Source organism: Apaloderma vittatum, unplaced genomic scaffold (genome assembly GCF_000703405.1).
Source record: "Apaloderma vittatum isolate BGI_N311 unplaced genomic scaffold, ASM70340v1 scaffold19158, whole genome shotgun sequence".
Lineage (NCBI taxonomy): Eukaryota > Metazoa > Chordata > Aves > Trogoniformes > Trogonidae > Apaloderma > Apaloderma vittatum.
The window spans coordinates 1,629-18,213 of NW_009732623.1; the positions used below are offsets into that span (position 1 = coordinate 1,629).

Genomic DNA, 16,585 nt, shown 5'->3' on the forward strand with positions numbered 1-16,585 from the left:
CACATAGCTGAATGCAATTCTGGATTAGCACAGCTTTCAGTAGAGTGTGAGAATATACTCGGTTCTGTACAGGTTAGAACATGCTGTTCACCTGTTGCTTGAGAATAGAGATGGAGTTAAGCAGGGAGCAAATGAACTCCCTGTACCACTAGGAAGGGAGCCATGTGTGGGGAAAAAGGAAAAGATTCCCAGTGTCCCTCCATGTTTCTGTGGTTTTCATCCTCTCTGACAGTCCAGCCACTCTCTTTGTATGACTTAGTGAGGAGATCTCTGCTGAGCTCCTGGCAACTTTCTTGCCAGATAGGAGAGGGCCTACACTGCAGAGGGATTCCTTAGCTCTTGGATATCTGATAGATTCTAGCCCCAATGTAGACTGAGAAGGAGGTGGAAAGGATGCTTTGTCATCATCTTTACTCTGAATGTTTTGGCTCTTTAAATAATTTTTTTAAGTAGAGTGCATTATTTATGGAAGAAGTATATTGAACTGTCTGTTGTAGTTGTCCAAATTATGTTGTTGCCTACCTAACCTTAGTCAGAAGGTAATTATTCATTTGCCCGATACCATGTCCTTCTAAAGTTCTGTAAACAAATATCTGCCTTATAAAAATGAAATATTTTTTTTCTTTTAATACCCAGGTGGTGGTTTGGGACAATCAACAATATAACATGAATAATACCAGACACCAGTCTCTGTTCTTTGCCCGTCTACCGGAGCTACAGAAACTCTGTGCCACTACAGTAATGCTGAACCCTCAGATACTGGAGACTGAGACAAGGAGTACACAGTTAAAAGTTTGCAGGTAAATAATTTTGAGAGTTATTATTTTCAAAACCTATTGATGGTTGTTATTCAAAGATTTTATTAGCAGTACTAGCATTAACTGTAATAAAATCAGTGAAATTCTTATCAGCAGCAAACAGTATAAAATTGTTCAATTTTTTTTTTTTGGTGGGGGACTTGCTGGCTATTGGGGAAAAAACCACATTTCTATCATGTTTTAAATGTCATTAGCTAAAACTAACAAGGCCGTCTACTTCAAATTAATAAACAGAATTCATTCTTGTTCACACACAAAGTTGGAATTCTTTAGGTACATATTGTGAATTACCCTGTTGGTTTCTGTAGACTGAGTGAAAAGAATACTTAGAAAGCATACATATGCTCCTTAGTTTTCACCAAGCATTATGTCATTCCCTTTAATAAGAGAAGGGAGAAATGAGAAAATCTGCCAAAAGGAACACTTTTGAAGAGTTCTGTTCACATGCCAAAGGCCTGTAGTTTTTGTCTTCGAGAACTATGGGTGGGTTGTGAGCAAGTAGCTTGGAGTACGTTATACTGAATCACTGGAAACCAGTTAAAAGTGGAACATATTATGTTTGCAGAAGGTGAGAAAATCAAGTATGGAAAATTATTCTTTAATTTTTTTCTAACTTTTTTTATAGACAGTTACTATTCCTGCATCAAGACATCCTGTCTGCACCTGTTATTGGAACACTAAATCAAATTTCAGTTGTAATGGCGGTCAGTATCACTATGTAAATAAGTATATGTAGTTACATACTGTTGTGGATAAGCAGAATGCACTCAAAAGAGAGAAGCAGCAATATGTTTTGTTGAGGTAAAATAATAACTTGACAGTTCAATAAGTTTAATGAGATTTAACAAAGTTTTAACGGTGGTTTGACAAGATTCAGTAAGTTCACTGCATGAAAGAGACAAGCAAAGGAAAATTGAGTTAGAACGAATCATACAGAGACTGGAGGCATGAGAAGTGAAGAGGACCTGCATGTTGAGTTATGAGGTTCAGAGTGGACCCACTTGCTTTATAAATTCCTATCGGGAGCCTAGGTGTGGCTGGATCTAATCTTAATCTCAGACTTGGTCAACAGTTCAAGACTAATGGGATTATCCATGCAATGTTTATAATATCTGAGTAGCTATAGGGATTAGTAATGTTACACAGTATTAATTCAGCATGCAGTCAATCACTTACTGAGGATCTGTCTGTGCGATCTTCCACCTTGGGTAAGGAAGGATCTCTTAGTCTCAGGTAAGGAACCTCTAATCTTGAGAGGCCAAAGGGGAGAGTCACCTGGCAGGGAGTCCAGCTGCCTCAGAGGGAGAGCTCAAGTTGGGCCTGTCCTACTTCTAATATTTATAGGGTCAGGTAGTTGGCTACTAGTCAATAGTAGAGACAAGACAGATGACTTTAGTTTAGCTCTGATACCTTGTTCTGTACTTTATACTGTACTTTTGAGTTTCAACACTACCCTACAAAATATTTTTTTAAGACATTTCACTCTGTTGTACATGAGCCAAGGGCTTTCCAGCTCAGGAGGTCAACACAAGGACACGAGAGCTGTTGCTTCTTGGTCAGCCTGAACCAAAGCACGGCTAGGAGTCAAGGGTATCTGTCACACATGGATGCCTGTTTCTCTAAGAAGTGTTTTGTTTGAGGATCCAGGATAAGTAAAATCATGTCACTTAAACTGTCAATTTTTTGCATTAGTAATGTGGACTGCTTGTCTCTTCTACTCTTTTGATGAAAAGGCCTTTTCAGATGGTGAACCTTTTATGGAACAGAATGGGCTTGGTAAGATGAGACCCAAGTCACAATGAGAGCAGCAGGGGCAGAGTTCTGTGATTTTGTTTTGGGCAGTCTTATGCTTGCTTGTCAAGGGTTAGGGCTAGGCCAGCCACTAAACATTGACAGATTGTCTCCAGCCCCTCTCACTCCCCAAAAGGGAAGGGAAAGGAAATAAGGCAAAGAAACTTGCAGATTGGAAAAGAAGACTAAAACAGCTTTAGTAAAACAATAATAATACAAATAAGGAAATAATGAAAATAATGCAATGTATGCGAATACCTACAAAACCAATATTGAATCCAGCTCCTCTCCAACAGCAATCCCCACTGATGCTGCAGAGCAGGTCGCACTGGGGAAGCATCAGGCTCAGTGGCAGAGGGGAGCTGGATACAGGAGCTGGATTTGGGAACTCAGAATTGGGATCGAAGGCAGAAGAAAGGACGGAGTCCTCCTCAGACACTGGCCATTGCAGAAGTGGACGAGGAATAGCTTAACCCCTGTGATCCGTCAGCTTTATACTGAATATGGTGTATATGGAATGGAATGCTTTTTTTGATCAGATTTGGGTCACCTTTTCCATTCCTCCCTAGAAGTGCAATCTTCTACTTCTTGCCACCCTTTTATTTGCTGGCACCCACAATGTGTTACACAAGATCCAGCAATGACCTTAGTCACTATAGGAGCAAGTATAAGCAAGAGCCTTTCTGCACACCAATCCCTGTCAGAATCTGTAAACATGGGATGTTATCACTTCTAGTAGCAGACATTGTGAAAACATACTCTTAACTTCAGAAAGTGTGGTCTTGTAGAAGAGACTCAACTGGAAAGTAAAATCACTGAACAGAATTGGTTCTGTTTAGCTCAACCCAGGACACTTATTAATGTGTCTTTAGCTGGAAATGAGATTACACTATGACAAATAACTGAAGTAATTTCAGTTATCATTCCCATTTGAAATACAGTATATAATGTTTGCTTTAACTATTTCTTAGCATGTTTTTCTTAGGCAAAGTCACTGATGGATAAGAATTTAATTTATTATTTGCTAAAACACCACTTAATTTCAGACACCTAATTTTTTAATTATTATTATTATTATTTTTAGATACCGTTTTACAAATCAGGAATATGTCAAGCCTACATAGAGAACCAAGGAGCTACCGTAAGTGCTGAAAAATACCACGGATCTTAAGATTGTGTTACGCTTGTCTGCAATTGCTGTTGCCAGAAATGAGTGTTTTTTCATAAGGCGTGGTATACAGGGATGGGGAACAGAATACCCCTCCTGTAATCCAGGAGGCACCTGCTGTGCCACTTAGATCCCAACAAGTCCATGGGTCTGGATGGGATTCATCCTAGCGTGCTGATGGAGCTGGTGGAAGAGCTGGCTAAGCCGCTCTTTATCATTTATCATCAATCCTGGCTAACTGGGGAGGTCCCAGGTGACTGGAGGTTGGCAAACGTGACGCCCATCCATAAGAAGGGCCAGAAGGAGGATCCGTGGAACTATAGGCCTGTGAGCCTGACCTCGGTGCCTGGCAAGGTTATGGAGCAGATCATCTTGAGTGCCTTCAAGCAGTGTGTAGAAGACAATCAGAGGATCAGGCCCAGCCAACATGGACATTAGTTTTAGTGCACCTTATTTTGATGACATATGAAATCTAAATGCCTACATCAAGTGTTGTGCTAACTTCCTCTCGTAGCTAAGTAGATGAAAAGTAAAGATCTGCGGCATATAGTAGAGTCTGGCTTGAAGATACATTAGCAGTAGCTTTGATTAAATTTTGTCTGAAGCTTTTAAAAAGATCTGTTAAATTATTAATAATGTATGTTTCTTTTCTCACTGATGTTATTAGCTGGAAGCGCCACAAACAGTTAGTCCAGCCATTCTCCAAACCTGTCTCTCCTACACACTTACAGCCAGACTTGCACCCAGGTGGAACAAGGCTGGTCATCTCTTGGTGCAAGGTATTTGACCCACCTCGATCAGGGATCAAGCATTTAGTTTTCAGTTTCTTATCATTGCATTTATTGTCTATAATGTAACTTCCATCCTTATTTCATTAATTATAATAAATTATTCCATTCATTTATTCTATTTTTTTTCTTTGATTGCATTTTTAATGTTCTTTTATCCAAGCTCAATGATTCAAGTTAACAATCTGAATGGCCATTTTGTTGACTTTTGCATCTTCCTCCTCACCTTTGTAATCGATCAAGTGATAATTTCAACTGAATGCAACATACCAGATGAATAATTTCCAAACCAAATATTGTTGGACAGTAAATGTCTTCTAAATATTTGGCCTGTTTATCAGACTCATTCTTTCATCAGCTGCACATCTGCACATGGTTTGCATGCTTTTCTAATACAGAAATGTTTTTCTGTCAGACCATCTTCTACCAAACTCTGTCTTTTTAGATGTTAGCTCCTTTGCCTGACACCTCTACTAATTCCTGTGGAGGCTAAACGTGAATTACCAAAGTATGGAAAACTAGATGCGTTTCAGATACTGTGCTGTGCTCTTATTAAGTAGAGCAATTGCATAGATCATTGCAAATATACATTGGGAAAAGTGTATGTGCTAATTTCTTATTTCCAGACATTATATTAATAGCATCATGTTTTCAGTGTCTTCAAAATATATAGCTCTCTGAACAAAGTTTGCTTATTCAGGTATAGCAGCTAGAATTAGAGGGCTAAATGGTAGCTGATATAAAACTGGTTTCAACAAAAGGCATTGACCAACAACAGCGTCACCCTGGTACATGCAGCTTGTCTAATCATGTATGTTGCTAAAGCTGGGCAAAACTGATAATATATGGTAAAATATGTAGTACTATACAGATTTGCTTATGAACCTTAGAAATGTATTAATTGTTAGTTGATTAAAAATAATTCTGTGTGTAAATTCCTTACAAGGAGGAAAAAATATGCATAAATTGCTGTCCTTTAATACACTTTTGTATATCTTTCTTTTTTATATAAGATGTTAATGAATCAGTGAAATGTTAATTGATAGAGAAGTTTTTCTCTCTTTCAAAGGAACAAACCTTTCAGCATTTGTGATGCATAAACAAAACTGTATATGATTTCTCCTTTTTCTTTTTGCATAAAGACACTATGGTTTAGAAAATAATGTCTATTTTTTTATTAAGGAAAAGAATTTTTGTCTCATTCAGGAAGGCAAAATGCAGTCAGTAAGTACAATATTCTGTTAATGATAAACTTATGAGAGCAAGGTATAGTTATGAGCTTTCACACTGCCACAATCTTGGTATTACCAATACCATGTCTTTTTGTTTTTCATTCTGAAATAACCTCTGTCAAAATGCACTTGATGGCAGACAATGCTCTGTATGTGATAGCTGTCAGTTCAACCACACCTTTGAAAAATTATCCACAAAAAGGCTAGTTTTTCTACTATTAATCTATGGCCATAAGTTAAAATTTACCATTTAAAAGTTACTCTTATTACAAGTAAATGCACTTGCCGCAAATTATGAGTCTTGTAATGTAGAAGTTCCATAATAATAGGTAGGAAAATGAGCTAAAGTTGAGTGTCCTGTATGTCCTATGTTTGCTGTTCACAAAAGTTAAGTCATGAAGCACGCTGCTTATCGGTTGCAAAAACTACAAAGTAGTATTTTTATTCCAGTATAAAAGGGAAAGGTTACATTTGGGGATATTGGAGACTAAGTTTGTAACAGGGACCTATGTTGAGGAACACGATACATTCAGTCCTTGTGCTGCAGCTTGCCCAGAGCTGGGTGAATATTCTGGAAATGTCTCAATAAATGCTTGCTTTGCTCATATAGTCTTTCTCGTTGACCACTTATTGATGCGTAACACTAGGCTAGATGACTCAGTACAGCCAATGGTTATAAGAACTTCACTTGCTTTGAAAATGGGTGTTTGTGTATCAAGCATATGAGTATCAAGCATCCAATTTCATCGACAGCAATGAGTTCCTAGGGAGGTGGACTGTATGGATGGTAGTTTGTTTTGTTGTTGTTGTTTTTTTTACAGTTAAAATGCACTTAATTGTAATTTCCATTCTGAGGAAGTCAAGCCTTTTGATTTTCAAATGCAGCATTTTGACTAGCAACTACTTTAAGTATTGGTTTAACTTTCTGTCTAATGGGTGAACTGTAGTTCAAAACAGGGCTTTATGCTTTGGGTTTTTTTTAGTTATAGACCTCAATGTGTCAGAGAGACAGCTTTGCATCAGTGTGGAGGCTTGCTCAATTCGGTTGCCACCCCCTCAGGTATAAACTTGTTATATTTTTCTGTGATTTTTATTTTTCCTTCTGTTCTTTATCTTATTTTCTGTTAGGTGACTCGCAATTATCACAGTGGGATAGAAGTGCATATTTCTGATTGCATTGTGACAGTAATCATATTCATTGCCTATATGCATCTGTTATACGTGCATAACACCCATATTATATCTATATTGATGCTTTCTAGAAAGCATTGTTTAATTAAGATTCTAGACTACTTAACAGACCTTTCAAAAAATGCTAACAATATAGCAGAAAAGTGTGATTCTAGGTTTCCTTCTAGCACTGTTTTCTGTAAGGTATTCACTGTCTGAGTTTAGTAGAGTTTTGAGTAACATCTTAGAAGTGAAGCTACAGGTAAGTCTACTTCATTTTCTGTTCAGCTTTTAAAGTACTGGAGCATCCTGAACTATCCTGCTTGTAAGCACAATTAATAAATTGTTTAAGAAACCATTGCTGAGGTTGAAAAATTACATCCTTTGTGACAGCTGTATCACCTTTGTTGAGTATGTCCATGCGTACAGGGGCATATTTGTCAGGCTAGCTGGTTTCTTCCAAAATAAGTATTTCTGACCCAAACTCTTCTTTCTTACAATAGGAGAATAGGATTTCTTCTTACAATAGGAGAATAGGATTTCTTCTGTGACCTAATTGGGCAGGATGAGCATTAAAGCTTTCTGTAGGAATCCAATTTCAAAATCACACAAAGCAGTGATGGAAGCAAACATTATCAATGTGATAATTTTAATACTTTTCTAAAACAGAACTGGCCAGATTTTCTTCTCAGTGAATAAACATATGGCGAAACATATATAGAGAAAACATTTCTCAAATCTCAGTGTTTGATTGGCCCCTACAGTCAAATATTTTCACATTGCTAAAATCTGACATGTTTTTTTTGACTTCTCACAGGGTGAAACTGCATGTGCCATTAATTCGGTTGCTTGGATCTTTGCACCCGGTTAGGCAAGGTGGTGTACACAGTTACTAGGCTGTCAGACAGGGGTTTCTGATTTGAACTTTAAAAAAATGTACATGGAAATGAGACAATTCTTAGTCTGAGAAATTCCTTCTTGTTGAAATATTTCAAAGTTTAAATCTCGCTGATTTAAGTAACCTTTAAACCTTGTGTGCAATTGGTAGTGGGAATATCTTCTGAAATAATCAGTCTATGAGGACTGATAAAAGAACAATAGCGTATAAGCTTTAGTGTGGTGTGATGCACAATTGTTTCTGTAAATTTTCATTTTTTACTGCTGTAGAAATATTTGCAAATAATTTTTTTTTCTGTTTTAAGCTGGGAGATTTTGATATTTCAGCAAACACCTTAAAGCTGTTTGACAGCAACGAAAATACAGTGATTCACCAGCATTCCATATTAAGTAACTGGTGCTATGTTTTGCCAAGGTAGGAGTCAATTTACATTTCAGCAGAAACAAACACTTCCTGGAACGATTGCCATGCAGATGTGAATTTGAAAAAGTGTCCACTGATAGGACAAGGGGAAATGGATTTAAGTTAAAGGAGAGTAGATTTAGATTGGATCTTAGGAAAAAATTCTTCAGTCGGAGGGTGGCAAGACTCTGGTATAAATTGTCCAGAGAAGTTGTGGATGCCCCCGCCCTTGAGGTGTTCAAGGCCAGGTTGGATGAGGCTTTGAGCAACCTGATCTAGTTGAGAGGCGTCCCTGCCCACGGCAGGGAGGTTGGATTAGACGATCTCTAAGGTCCCTTCCAGCCTAGGCCATTCTGTGATCTGGTTTACAGTCTGGTTTACATTCAGGAATTTATTTATTTATTTACTTACTTACTTACTTTTATGATCTCAGTGTTATGGAAAATGAGAAGAATAATCAGTGAGTCCTAAATGACACATTTAAATATTTTGATTTTAGTAATCTTTGCTACTTCTGGGATATGCATGAGCATAAACCTTTCTCAAATGTAATTTTAGCAGAAAGTATAAATGTCAAGAAAAGATATATTTTCACCTTCACCGCAAACTATTTCTATTTTCACCTATGATTTTAATCATGAAAATATAAGAGTAATGATATATTTGCTTTTGTCCTACATTCACTGGTAATATTACAGACAAGAGAAATTAGACCTGTAGGTGCCAAATTATTTTCCATACTTCAGGAAATATTGCTATTGTTCTGTCATAAACTTATGATCTAAGGGTATTAGTCCTCAGAACATAAAAATAATCCATAGATACTTTCAGTGACAAAAGTCCAGTGTATTTTTAGCTGAGTTTTATGACACCTTTTCTGAGTATCTCTTCTTTACCTGTCCACAGCATGAAAATGGGTCAGATCATAAGCATCAGCCACATAATTCCTCCAGATTCTCCCTTCCATTCATATAAAGAGTTTCAGATGCACTGGAAGAATCTGGTAAGAAACAATATGCACTGTTTTCATTTTCATCTCAATGTTTTGTACCTATTGAGTTTGCATTTATAATACAGATTTGTGTTTGGTTTTTTTTATAGTATGGATATATTCTTCCAGAGGATCATAACGAGACAAAAATATACTTCAGTGTTTACTTCAAGCCAATAGGAGAGAGGTTCTTCACGTATCCTTTCAGAATATTTTTTTAGTACCTCCTCTACTAAACTTCTAGTGAAGATCTAAATTTCCTTTTTTGCTTGTACAACATTTTCTTCTTCCATAATACCACAGAAGTCAGTGGAGAATGGTTTCATTAGACAAATTGGAACAAAATATTTATTCAAGTCTGTTTGTCCTAGTATTGAATAATAGTAAATCAAATAGATCAGTTTGCTTCACAGCTTCTGTAAACATGGTAATGGTTATATGAAAGAAAGAGCTAAATTCCTATGAAACTGTGGCCAACAAAGATTTGTTTGAAAGAGAAATTTCCTGCTCAGAAAGACTAGACCAAGGATAACTTATATTAATTAATTTTTACTGTGGTATGTTAATATGGTATAGTCATGTTGAAGTCCTGTAACTTTATAAGCTTCAGTCCATTAAGAAAGTGCTTTTGTTCACCTTTTGGAAAAGCTTTAGACATGTTCATGCTTTCTTCAAAAAAGTGATTCAGAATTGTAGAAATATAAAGAAACTTGTTACGTGTCCCTGAACAGTTATTCAGTTACCCTTTAAGTTGCATTCGAAGTCAGCCAGTTCAGTATTTCCCTAGAACAGATTCAGAAAGTGTGCTGAACTCTTTTCTTTATGACCTGAAGCATAATCTTTCACATCTATGTGGATTTCCAGTGAAGATGACAAGTAAAGCACTTTATGCTACACAAGAACTCTCCAGGGCTCCGGTGTGTTTAAGATTTTTCGACAGATACATTAATGGCATTTACTTTGTTCATAGTATGAAGTGGTCTTTTATCACATTCAGAACACAGTTAGAGCATAAAACTATGCTTTTTTTTGCAACAAACAACTGTCAATCACGTAACTTTTACTCAAATGTGTAATTAAATATTTTATTGCTATTTGCCATTGTTGTCATTGTTCTCATCACAAATACATTTAAAAATTGGACTTAATTAGTTGATGTCAGTATTTGCAATTCTATAGATGTTATGTTTGAATATCTAGAACCTTCTCATACCTCTTCCATAATAGTAACTTATTTATTAGATAGGGTGGTTGTTGTTGTTGTTATTATTTATTACCACCATTTATTTTTAAAAAGCAAACCAAGAAAAATAAAGAGTTCAGTGGAATTATGCATTTAGAAACACTCAAGCTTGTAAGACTTAATCCATGACTGATGATGGAGAGGAGGCAAGCAATCAAAACTCCTTTAATTTGAGGTTGTGACAAAGGCTGAGACTCAGATTTCTTTGGTAGTAGTGTGTGAAAGAAGAAATGAAGTAATTAATTCTGAACAAAGAGTAGTGACAGAAATTGCAGAAATTCTAAAATACTATAATCCGCTTTCAGAAAGCACTTCCTGTTTATGTCTCTTCAGTGATCAAAGCTATAATGGCTCCTCTTTGTCATCTGCAGTCTTTATAGACATACAAACTATCTTTTACTCAGAATACAGATGCCCTTGGAAGTCTTAAGAGATGAGGAGTCCTGTCAGTCAAATCCTCTGCAGACCCCCTCAAAAGGGGCAGCCATTACCCAGTTGGAAAGCAGTTAAAGCAAGATAATTACTGTAATTTTAAGTCTTTCCTTCTGACAAATACAATATCCAACATAGTTTACAAACAAAGAAATGCGGGAGGAGAAAACAGGCCTTCATTTATAATGACAACAAAATATTGTTTAAAAGTGTAGTTCATTCTAATTCAAAACAGGAAAATATAAGGTTATGTATTGTGATGTATATCAGATTGATCTCATGTAGTGATGCATTAGGTGGCACTATCAGATTTTTTAAATCCGGTTAATTCATTTAGCAATTCTTGTTGTATTGCAGGAAATTAAATCTAAGCACATGAAACTGGCCGGTGAGATGGTTTGTGTAGTGTCTCTAACGCAGGCTCCTCCAAAGAAACAGACTTTGCCTGGAATTTCTTCACCATGCAGTATGGAAGGCAGCCACTGGATGGAGCGTTTGATCAAAGAGCCAGAAGCACACGCTTTTTCGAGTATCAGTAGGGGTGCAGAAAATTTTAGCATTGAAACAACGGAGAAATCCACGAATAATAAGCAAATACCAAGAGTACCAGAGTTGCCAGTTGTGAAATCTTTAGGAATGCCTGTAAGGGCAGCCTTTGGACTCCCCCTGGCCAAAGAAAGCAAAATTATACCAATTTTCAAAGGGAAATTGATGCAAATGAATGGAAAGACCACAAATCAAACGGATGGGAAGAAAAGAGAAAATGCTGAAAGACCCTCACCAATAAAAATTACGGGTGTCTCATCTTCTGTGCTGAGAGTGTGCAAGTCCAGCATAACTGAGGTTTACAAACCCGTTCAAAATACATCAGTCAAAAATGCTACTCATAGCAGCCTACTTCCGGTAAAGAACGTGGAAACGTACCCGAAACATGGTGTACCTGTATTTCGGTGGAAAACAGAGTCTGGTGGACAAATGACTAATTCTGATTTTTCTCATAATTCAACTTCGGGTGGGAATTCAAGTGAAGTCAACCAGAAAAGGGCAAATTCTCCTTTTCTTCGGAATGTTGAGTCAATGCTTCAGAAATCGAACATCATATATCCATCTCCTACTTCCAATGGAAGAAGGGGAAAAAAGTTTGCAAGTCAAAATACCACACAAGTTCTTGAGAAGCACCACCAGTCAAAGAAAGTACCTTTGCAGATTTGTAAATTGGAGAACGAAACGACAAATTTTGGTTTATCATGGCAACAAACAAAGGGAACAAATGAAGGAGCAAGGTTAAATATTCATGAATCTGTCTTAAATGATAAAATGTACATCACCAAAAATGAAGAAAAAAAAGCAGCGTGCCATTCTAAAGACTATATCGCTAAGACAAGCAGTCATTCCAAATCTAACTTTGAACAGGTACGGTAAATAACAGGGCTTATTCTTACTGGTTCTCACAAATTCAGTATATTCTAAAACAAGGTTAAGCAATAAAGAGCATGACTTGCATCATGTTCTACCATCATTCTCAGTGTAGTTTTCTAAAATTTCTAGCATATAAGTTAATGTTTTCAGCCACCACTGATTTTTTTTTCCTGAAAGGGAAGCTAATTTTCTATGTTGTCTGAGATACACAGTTGGGTTTTTTATTTGGGACTTTTAGGATAGTTTCCTTTCCTTAAGACAGTTTGCTTTTTTATCAAGATTTGTATGATGTTAACATAGTGAAATTTGCGGTGTCCAGTCTGTCTTCATATGAAGCCACACTGATGAACAGCTCCTGGAAGGAATCTCAAGGCTCGTCAGCTGTGTAGTGCTGGCTCCAGTGTGTGTAGGGCATTGTGCTGTTAGACAGACAAGGAAGACTTGCAAATACAAGCTTAATTATGCTTTCACTGAAAGCACAAGTTGCAACAGGAAAAATTCCTACTGGACATAAGGAAAAAAAAAATCTTCAGAGTGAGAGTGGTTAAGTACTGGAAGAGATTGCACAGAGGTTATAGAGTTGTATCCTATCAGATTCTCAAAGCTTAACTAGATAGGGCCTAACTTTGAAGTCAGCTCTATTTTGAATAAAAGTTGTGGTTAGATGACCACTAGAGTTACTTTACAACTTAAATTTTCTATGATGCTGTCTGCATTTCAATAAAATAAATAGTTGAGCTGATTTCAGTGTAATTTCTGTGAGAATGATATCTCATGAACTGGGCACATGAATGAAATGTGCTTATCACTTTTTTCATGTAGAAAATGTAATCTGGTAGGTTATTTCAACTTTGTATTGTGAAGACACCTCTTGACAAAATACGTCATTTTAACAAGTAGAAAAATACTAGGTGGGGTTTTTTTTTGTAATGAAGGTATAAACTTCCTTACTTTAAGGTGATTACAGGGAACAAGTATCTGACGTGTGAAACACTGACCTCAAAACCGACTTCCTCAGACAAGGAGAGTAACACGGAAGCATCTGTAAAGAAGGGCTATGCCAAAAGAAAACAGGTAAAAAAACTCCACACACGTACACCCCTTAATCCAGTCTACAAGGGTCTGAATTAAGAGATAAAAAGGAAATTTTTGTTCTTTTCATTTTATTATGTTCCAATTAAAATGGGCAAAACAATAAATCTTACTGAGCCTGCTCTAGATAAACATTAACCGTTGCTTATGTTACTGTAACTTAAAGTGTGCATTTAAAATGCTTGTCTCCTGCAAAAGATACTACTAAAATTAAAGTGACTGATGGTGTTAGTTAATGAAAATATGTTTCTGAAGCAGATTTTCTGATTCTACGGAAAACAGTTTTATCCTGCCCAATATAATCATGGCATTCTCAATGGCTCTTTAAGTGTCTCATCTTCAGTGTTTGAATTCAGCAACATTCTCTAGAAGTGAATTCCAGAGAGTTATCAGTTATTCATTCTGAGTTTTTAAAAGTTATATTCTCTTAATTATTTAATATATTTAAGCTGTTATTTCATTACTAGGTGGGATCAGCAACAGTAATTAGCTAACTTCCTAATATGATTTTTTTTTAATACTTTTTCCTCTGGACGCAGCTATAATGTTAGTAATGTGTACTTTTAAATTCCTCTTAAAAATATTTTTTCATATATCTCAAATATTGTTTTTACCTATCACTAGACTACACTTCTGTTTCTAAACATCACTTCTTTAAAATTCAGTTGTATCTCCCATCTCCTTCTCCTTAGAATCACATTCTCTATGCTTTTACTATCCAGAAATTAGAAGGAACAGTTCCCAATTCTCCAGTGCTCAACATAATTGTATTTTCTTCCATAGACATCTATGTATTATTTCTGCTAAAAGCCACCTGAAAATACTGTGCAATAACTCTGCAGAATAAACAGGGAGAAAAAGTTGTACCTGCTTAACTCCCTTTTCACCCAGGTTCCCTTGGCTTTTATATTTCATTTCAAGTGTGACCCTTGGAGGTCTCATTACCCGAGATCGATCTGAGGGGCCTTTGCTTAGTCACATGTTGCAATATATAAACTTACTACATTAACTGTTATTTAGGAACTTCAGAGTGTGTATCCCTAATTCAGATTCTCCAATTAATTTGCATTTGTTAAGATTCAATTCTGTCATCTTTTTTTTTGTTACACTTTTAAAGTTGAATAAAAGACAATACTGTAACTTTTAGTAGTAATTAACAGAGCACAGCTCGTGCTATCCATGCAGTTCAGAAAGGGCCGGTAGAGCAGCGTCGGGGCCCTGCTGTGGGAACACGCTCGTACCCTAGAGCTCAGGCTGCAGTGGAGAAGAGGGGAGTTGGTGTGGGAAGCACCAGCCCAGCTGCTCGGAGCTGGCGCCGTCCAACTGCAGCTGGAAAAGGCCCTTCCACTGGGCCACAACCAAGTCACCAGTTACCAGCCCAGCACCGCAGTGCTATGACAGCAGAGCCAGAAGTCAGTCCCACAAGGAAGAAAAGGGAAACAGCAGCTAAAAATAGCTGTGGTTGTAAGAACAACAGCCCCAGGGGTCTGAGTACTGAAGGGAGACTTCCACCGTGGTATGAATTAAATGCCTCCCACTGGGAATGACTCGGCCCTAGTAGGGCTTGTGAGCGTGGGGCTCGCTCTACGGCTTGGGCAGGCTGCACAAGCAGAGCTAGCAGCTGGCCTGGTTGCCCTGCTGGGATGAGGAAAGGGCACTGCCCTGTCCTAGCCATGAGTCACGAGTGCCTGTGCTGTTCCTCTGTCTCCAGGCAGGCTGTGAGTAGCACAGGTACCAGCCTGAGCCCTGCAAGCTGCATTTGGGGGTGGCAGCAACTTCTCACTGTGTGCCTGCCACACCGCCAGTGCTGGAGTGCCACTGCTGGAGCCAAGTGAGGTTGATGTACAGCTCTAGAGAAGTTTCAGCTGGAGTCTTAGGAGGAGGAGAGGGATTTGGCTGTCAACTGGGGTAGGCATGAACTCTCCAATGCTCTCCTCCTCTCTCCAGATTAAAATAAAATGGTGGTATCGGGGGTCTTTGCGAAGCACTTCTCTGAAGAGTAAGCCTTTTTCATTATCTCAGAAATGATCAGCTGGTTTTGAAAGTCTTGTCTTGCCTGCCAGCATCTAAAAGTGTATTTTAAAAATAGCTCTGGTTTTAATTATTTACCCATTATACATATAAACATGCATTAAATATTTACATTGGAAGATAGAAACTTCCAAAATTACTTCTTATATCATTCAACTAAGCATTTCATTCAGAAACAACTTTTTAGTTGAGCCTAGTATTATTGCTTTGTTTGCTTTACTGTTTTTTTGCCTTATTTTGTTCATTTTGTTAACAGAAAGAAGAAGGCTCTTCAAAGTTGAAGAAAGCCAAACGAAGTAAGCCTTCTGTTTAGGATGTTCTGGAGTACTGAAAGAAAATGCTAGGTATGCTTAGAACAAATTTTAACATCTTTATTAAAATATAATCACATGCCTGTAATAGTTTCTACTCTTTGGGGATCATAACAATGATATCAGCTGTGTCCAAAGGAATCACTTTGCTTTTTTACCCTCTTATTTTGCTCTAGAAGCCATTTGTTTAGTAAAGGTTCTTGGATGTATATTTGGACAGTAGCAAATAAAGATTTGCTTTTTTTGTGAAACAAGCAACATTAAACACAAAGGCATCATGTACTTAGAAAAGCTTAGAATTTGCAGGATAGAATAAGTTTTTTCTTTGAATATTTCCTTGAATATTAAGGGGGCATATAGCATGTGAAAACCACCAATTTTATTGACGTAATGCCTGTTTCAGTTTATTGGCAGGCAGGAAGGAGTAGCCTGTATCATTTCAGAGCTAAACAGAAGTACATTTATTCAAAAGAAAATGTTGATGAAAGCAAAAAGGTCACAGACATTACAGCAAAAAACGTATGTTATGGAAAACAAATAGAAAAATATAGCAATGAAGAAGCAGAACATTAACTGTGCATCTTTTAATCTGGCTTTTGGCTTCAGTGTAAGTGATAACAAGTAGCCAAATATGCATTTTGTCTCAGAGATGTCATTCCTTGCTTTGTGTGGATAAATTTTCTCCTGTGAACATACATATCAGATGTCTGCTTTCCCTAAGGAAAGTCCCTTCCACCCCCAAACATTCTATGATTCTATGATACTATGATGGTGGTGGGAAATTCTTAAACCCTGGAGA

General features: G+C 37.2%; 1 protein-coding gene across 1 annotated transcript; it reads left to right on the forward strand.

Moving 5' to 3' along the window:
* Nucleotides 1-666: 666 nt before the first annotated feature.
* Nucleotides 667-15,788, forward strand: LOC104278580 (chromosome unknown open reading frame, human C18orf63). The gene is made up of 13 exons (XM_009875600.1): nucleotides 667-800; nucleotides 1,444-1,522; nucleotides 3,694-3,750; nucleotides 4,445-4,556; nucleotides 5,748-5,789; nucleotides 6,781-6,857; nucleotides 8,170-8,279; nucleotides 9,174-9,270; nucleotides 9,369-9,454; nucleotides 9,998-10,181; nucleotides 11,291-12,346; nucleotides 13,310-13,426; nucleotides 15,732-15,788. The coding sequence occupies exons 1-13, from the start codon at nucleotides 667-669 to the stop codon at nucleotides 15,786-15,788; spliced, it is 2,208 nt and encodes a 735-aa protein (XP_009873902.1).
* Nucleotides 15,789-16,585: the final 797 nt, after the last annotated feature.

Excerpts from the sequence above, each read along its gene's own strand:
- LOC104278580 (XM_009875600.1), top strand. The coding sequence starts at position 667 with ATGAATAATACCAGACACCAGTCTCTGTTCTTTGCCCGTCTACCGGAG. Across the intron at positions 12,347-13,309 it reads CCAAATCTAACTTTGAACAG|GTGATTACAGGGAACAAGTA; the intron begins GTACGGTAAATA and ends CCTTACTTTAAG. Across the intron at positions 13,427-15,731 it reads GCTATGCCAAAAGAAAACAG|AAAGAAGAAGGCTCTTCAAA; the intron begins GTAAAAAAACTC and ends TTTTGTTAACAG.